Here is a 5,454-nt window from a genome sequence, read left to right on the forward strand (position 1 = left end):
GTATACTCCAAATAAAGAGGCCTAGGGCAGTGGAAGAAGAGGAGGAACTTTATATACCGCTAAACCTCTGCTGGGTGCTAGGCACAAGTTTTTATGTTACTTCTGTATTCTCATCTGTAAAAAAAGGACGATAGAATCACATGTCTAAAAATTACCAAGACAGAATTCTATAGTAGAGCTGACAAGGGACAAGGTTGTGGTCACTGCTTGGTCACAGCCAGCTACCCAGAGGGAGTGAGTAGTTGGACCTGTGGGCTCAGGACCATAGTCACAGGGGACATCAAGCTCAATTGGCATAACATACTACACAAAACATTGTTCCACCTTGTACTTTGACGAGTAGCAACTGGGATCTTAAAAGCTTGCAAGCAGCCATCTAGATGCAACGATAGGTCTCTCCTCATCCAGAGCAAAGAAGAATGAAGAAAACCAAAGATTCATGGAAACAATTAGTCCTAGCAACTGGTACACCATGCAATCCTCAGCCTATATGATATGAGACCAGAAGAACTAGATAGTGCCTGGCTACTACTGTCAACCACTTGGAGGAGGATCTATTTGGCGAGATCCTGGATAGAGAGGAAGAACAATGTGGAACAAAACTCAAAATCATTTGGGAAAAAAAAGGGGGGGGGGACCAGGTTTGCTGGTCTAATAGAGCTTGGTGGAACCACTGAGACTATGACCCCTAGCTGCCCTTCAGGTCTGGAATTGAACCCACATATGTTACTTCCAGCCAAACAAAAGACAGGCATATGAGCTGAACATTTACCTGAGGTAGATACATTCCTTGGAGCGAACAATCATGGGAGAAAGAAGGGCGTTTTATGCACAGGGAGACAGCTCAGGGGACAGGAGTGCAGGCAGGGAGGACACAGGGAAGAGGTAACTATCAGGAGGAAGTGGGAGGGGAGCTGCTGCATTGAGGTAAACTGGTCAATGTCATGAGACAAAGTGTATGTGAACTGCTGTATGGAAAGTGAATTTGCTCTGTAAACTCACCCAAATCACAGTTTTAAAAAAATTACCAAGAAAATAAATTAAGCGCTGAAGCTACATAGAAACTTTTGTCCGCCAGACTCCAAAGCCCTCAGTCCTTTTCCCCTTGTGTCTGTCCCGACTTAGAAACAAAATCTTAGAGCCTAGAACCTTAACGTGGATTCTCCCTGTCAAGTTAAGTAAAATTGGTGGCTGAGTCGCCCCCTGGTGGCCTATTTTTCCCCATCGCAGAACCAACCATCTAAACCAAACCAAAAAGCAAACCGATTGCCACCGATTCCATTCCTACTCTAACCACCTCTTAGGCCCCTTTAATACTAAAATCCACCCCTTCACGGAGCGTGAATCCCAGGTCTCGATTGGCTGGGCCAGGGCGGGCGGCGGGACGCGGAGTGCGCCCAGGAGATGCTAATTGGCCAAAGGTGGCCAGCCTGTGGAAACTTCCGGGAATGTCCTCACTCCCGCGTTCCATCGGGCCGCATCCGGCGGCAGCCCGGCCTGTGGCTCCCCCTGCGGGCAGCTCAGCGGCGTGCACAGTCGGGCGGGCTGGCAGGTTAAGTGGTGGGTCGGGAGTGGGGGAGGGGATGGACCGAGTCCTGGGTTGTCCGGATGAGGGTTCGGGGATGTTTGGCGAGTAAGACTCCAATTCCTGGCTATGCAGCCGGTTACCTACCCTCGTCTCGGTGGGCTTCCTCACTTCGGGGCTTAAGACTAAAGGAGCATCCCGAGAAGGGGCCTTCCATCCCGAAGCAGCCTATCCAGAGACTCCCAAATTATGATCTTGAAGTTGGAGGTTCCCGGGGAGATTAGTTTCTGACCTTTTGTGGAGGCTGCCTGATCCCAATCAAGTGCGGTAGGCCTTGGGAAATGTTGCATGGGGGCGAAAGTGCTTGGCGTTGAGCCTCCATTCGCCTTTTCCCCTTCCAGTGGGGTGCTGAGGCTCAGGCAGCATGACGACGGAGACCTTCGTGAAGGATATCAAGCCAGGGCTCAAGAATCTGAACCTCATCTTTATTGTGCTGGAGACAGGTAGCTATGCTGGGACAGTGGGCCCACGGCGCAGATTCGCGGGGGCGGAGGGGGGGATGCAGAACGGGAAGAACATGGTCTCCGTCTTCAGCTTGCACCCAGGATGGCAAGGCCCGCCCCGAAGACATGATCGCTAAGTTGTGGTGGGTGGGGTGTAAGGTAGATAGAACTCTTGCCAATAGTGCCACGCGAGCCTCTTTTCACTCAGGGCTCTCTCCAAGGTGCTGGCCCCTCCACTCCCACCCCCCACTCCCGCCTCATCCCGCCCCATCCCGCCCCAGGGATTTGGCTTATGCAGTTTATATACCTTTTCCTTCACCTTATCAAAATCCAGATCTCATCCCTCTGACCACCCCCACCCCCTTTATCCATTTCTGCCAGGTCGAGTGACCAAGACAAAGGACGGACACGAGGTTCGGACCTGCAAAGTGGCAGACAAAACTGGCAGCATCAACATCTCTGTCTGGGACGACGTGGGCAACCTGATCCAGCCTGGGGACATTATCCGGCTCACGAAAGGGTAAAACAGCCAGGGACACCTAGCTGTCTCAAAGGGTAGCAACAATCAAGGGGGTTGGGATTAGCAAGCCCTGGTAGCATAGTGGCTAAAGCACTTGACTGCTAACCAGAAGGCTGGCGGTTCCAACCCACCAGCCACTCCTCAGAAGGAAGATGGGGCAATCTACTTCCGTAGTGATACTGCCTCGGAAACCCAAGGAGGGGTTGCTATGGGTCGGGTTCGACTCGATGGCACATAACAACAACATAACTTTTGTTGCCTAGTCTTCCTTCAGAGGAGTGGCTGGTGGGTCTGAACTGCCAGCCTTCTGGTTAGCAGTCAAATGCCTTAGGCACTACGCTACCAGAGCTCTTGTTTTAGAGTTTTTAGGTAACTTTTGTGAGGACTCTGAATCTTTTTTTTTTTGCCCCCATAGGTATGCTTCAGTGTTCAAAGGTTGTCTGACACTATACACTGGCCGTGGGGGTGATCTGCAGAAAATCGGAGAGTAAGTTCTGTTCCGTTAATTGGGATAAAGAAGCAGGAGGCCAAGGATGGGGGAGAGTGAAGGTTTGCAGAGAAGGAGCATAGTGGTGTGTAGCCCATCCTATATCTGAGACCTCCAACACTGGCCCAAGGATACATCCAAGGGTTTGGCCATTTTTGTGTTTTGCAGATTCTGTATGGTTTATTCTGAGGTTCCTAACTTCAGTGAGCCAAACCCAGAGTACAGCGCCCAGCAGACACCCAACAAGGCGGTGAGTCCCATGGACATGATGGTGGGGAAGGAGGGCAGGTCATGAAGAAACGGTAGAGAGCAGGGACTGAGTATATAGTTTGTGCCTTCAGGTGCAGAACGACAGCAGCCCTGCAGCCCCCCAGCCTACCACCGGACCCCCTGCCGCTTCTCCAGGTAAACCTATTCCCTTCCCTCCACTGGGTCCTCCCAGCTTCCTCTTTTCTCCTCAGCTTGTTGTGTTGTGAATTACCACTGAGTTGATTCCAGCTCATGGCGACTCTGCTTGTGTCAGTGGAGTAGAACTGCTCCATAGGGTTTACAAGGCTGTGACCTTTCAGAAGCAGGTTACCAGGACTATCTTCTGAGGCACCTCTAGGTTGGTCTGAAGAACAACCTTTTGGCCAGCAGTTGAGCACTGAAGTATTTGTGCTTCCAGGGACTCCATTCCTCAGTCTGGACAGATGTGTTTCCCTCATTCCTTTCCCAAATCCCTTCTCTCTCAGTATATCCCCCTCCACTCAATTCTTTTCCAGATCTCCTCACTTTTGATACCTTTTGTAAGTCTCAATGATGAATGGATTTGGGGGATCTGTTTCTACCACTGTTGGAGCTCAAATACCTATTAGCCACCACCATTCAAGGGCAAAAAAGAGGATAATTTTACAAAGACTGCATGCCTTCATTCTGTTTCTCACTGCTGCTTCTCTGGCAAAAGCTTGCCATTTTCCTACCTTGCCCATTATGATTCATCACCGGATTCTGAGATACTGTTACTTAGATAACTCAACATGTCCACACTGCACAACTTGGGGTCACCACTAAATAGTTCCCTTTTGGCGTCACCACTCTTCTTCTTTTTTTTTTTTTCTTTTAAATTGTGATTTGGGTGACAGTTTACAGAAAAAATTTATTTTCCATTCAACAGTTCATACACATTTTGTTTCCTGACACTGGTTGCAATCCCCATAATGGAACGGCTATCTTCCCCTTCCTCCCTGTGGTTGCCTTTTTCCTGTGTTGTCCTTTCCTATCCGTTCTTGCCTTCTGAGTTATTTCCCTTCGCAAAACTGCCCTTCTGATCTCCCATGGTTGATTGTTCCAAGGAATGTATCTACCTGGTGTAATTGTTTGCCTTCTAGGCCACATCTGTTGTTTAGCTGGAAGCCATGGGAGTGAGTTCAATTCCAGGCAGTGAGTTCATTTCCAGGCCCAAAGGGTGACTAGGGTCCATAGTCTCGGGGGTTTCACCAGTCTAACAGACCAGCAAGCCTGGTCTTTTTTATGATTTTGAATTTTGTTCCACATTTTTCTCCCACGCTATCCAGGATCTCCTATTTTGATCCCTTTCCAAGTGGTTGGCAGTGGTAGCCAGGCACCGTCTGGTTCTTCTGGTCTCAGGATCATATAGGCTGAGGTTTGCATGGTCCACTAGTCCCTTGGACTACTTGTTTCCATGCATCTTTGATTTTCTTCATCCTTCTTTGCTCCAGATGAGGAGAGACCAATAGTTGCATCTTGGTGATGGCCAAGCTCTCAAGTTTGATGGCCACTCTCAAGCTTTTAAGACCCCAGTCACTACTCACCAAAGTAGAATGTAGAACAATGTTTTAGTGTAGTATGTTATGCCAGTTGAGCTTGATGTCCCCTGTGATCGTATTCTCAGGCCCACAAGCTCAGCAATTCCCTTCCTCAAGGTGTTTGGCTGTGGCTAAGAAGTTACCACAAATTTGCCCCATTAGTTCTATTATATATATGAGCATTCTTGTCACTCATACAAATATGTATATAGAAGTCGTCTGCCAAACCTATGTATGTCATGGGTATATTCCCTTTTGCCTACCCATACCTGATCATTTTGTCTGTCTACCTATGTATCCACCTGTAGATTGTTTGTTATTACTGATAATGCAGTGCTGTATATGTAATAGTATTTACCTTTGTTTGTACCTCTTGTGTACCTCTCCATGTCTTCCTTTTCCTTAGTGTTACTGTGCTGTTCACTAACGTTGGTATAGTGCCTTTCCCTTTACCCAAATCAATATATGTCTCTTACCTAGCTAGCAATTTTACCCCCTCTCCCCTCCTGTCCGTAGTAACTCCTTCCATGAGTAAACCTTTCCTTGACGTTTATAATAGTGGGCTCATAATATTTGTCCTTCTGTGATTGGTCACCACTCTTTTTTTTTTT

General features: G+C 48.4%; 1 protein-coding gene across 1 annotated transcript in view; it reads left to right on the plus strand.

The window, feature by feature from the left end:
- Positions 1 to 1,608: 1,608 nt before the first annotated feature.
- NABP2 (nucleic acid binding protein 2) overlaps positions 1,609 to 5,454 on the plus strand; it is a 9,382-nt gene continuing 5,536 nt past the window's right edge. Inside the window, 6 exon segments of the mRNA XM_042782862.1 lie at positions 1,609 to 1,633; positions 1,927 to 2,028; positions 2,410 to 2,548; positions 2,964 to 3,035; positions 3,204 to 3,285; positions 3,377 to 3,440. Coding sequence (XP_042638796.1) covers positions 1,609 to 1,633; positions 1,927 to 2,028; positions 2,410 to 2,548; positions 2,964 to 3,035; positions 3,204 to 3,285; positions 3,377 to 3,440 — 484 coding nt within the window.

Source organism: Orycteropus afer, unplaced genomic scaffold (assembly GCF_000298275.1).
Source record: "Orycteropus afer afer isolate SDZICR_OR568_19922 unplaced genomic scaffold, OryAfe1.0 scaffold00490, whole genome shotgun sequence".
In the NCBI taxonomy this organism is placed as follows: domain Eukaryota; kingdom Metazoa; phylum Chordata; class Mammalia; order Tubulidentata; family Orycteropodidae; genus Orycteropus; species Orycteropus afer.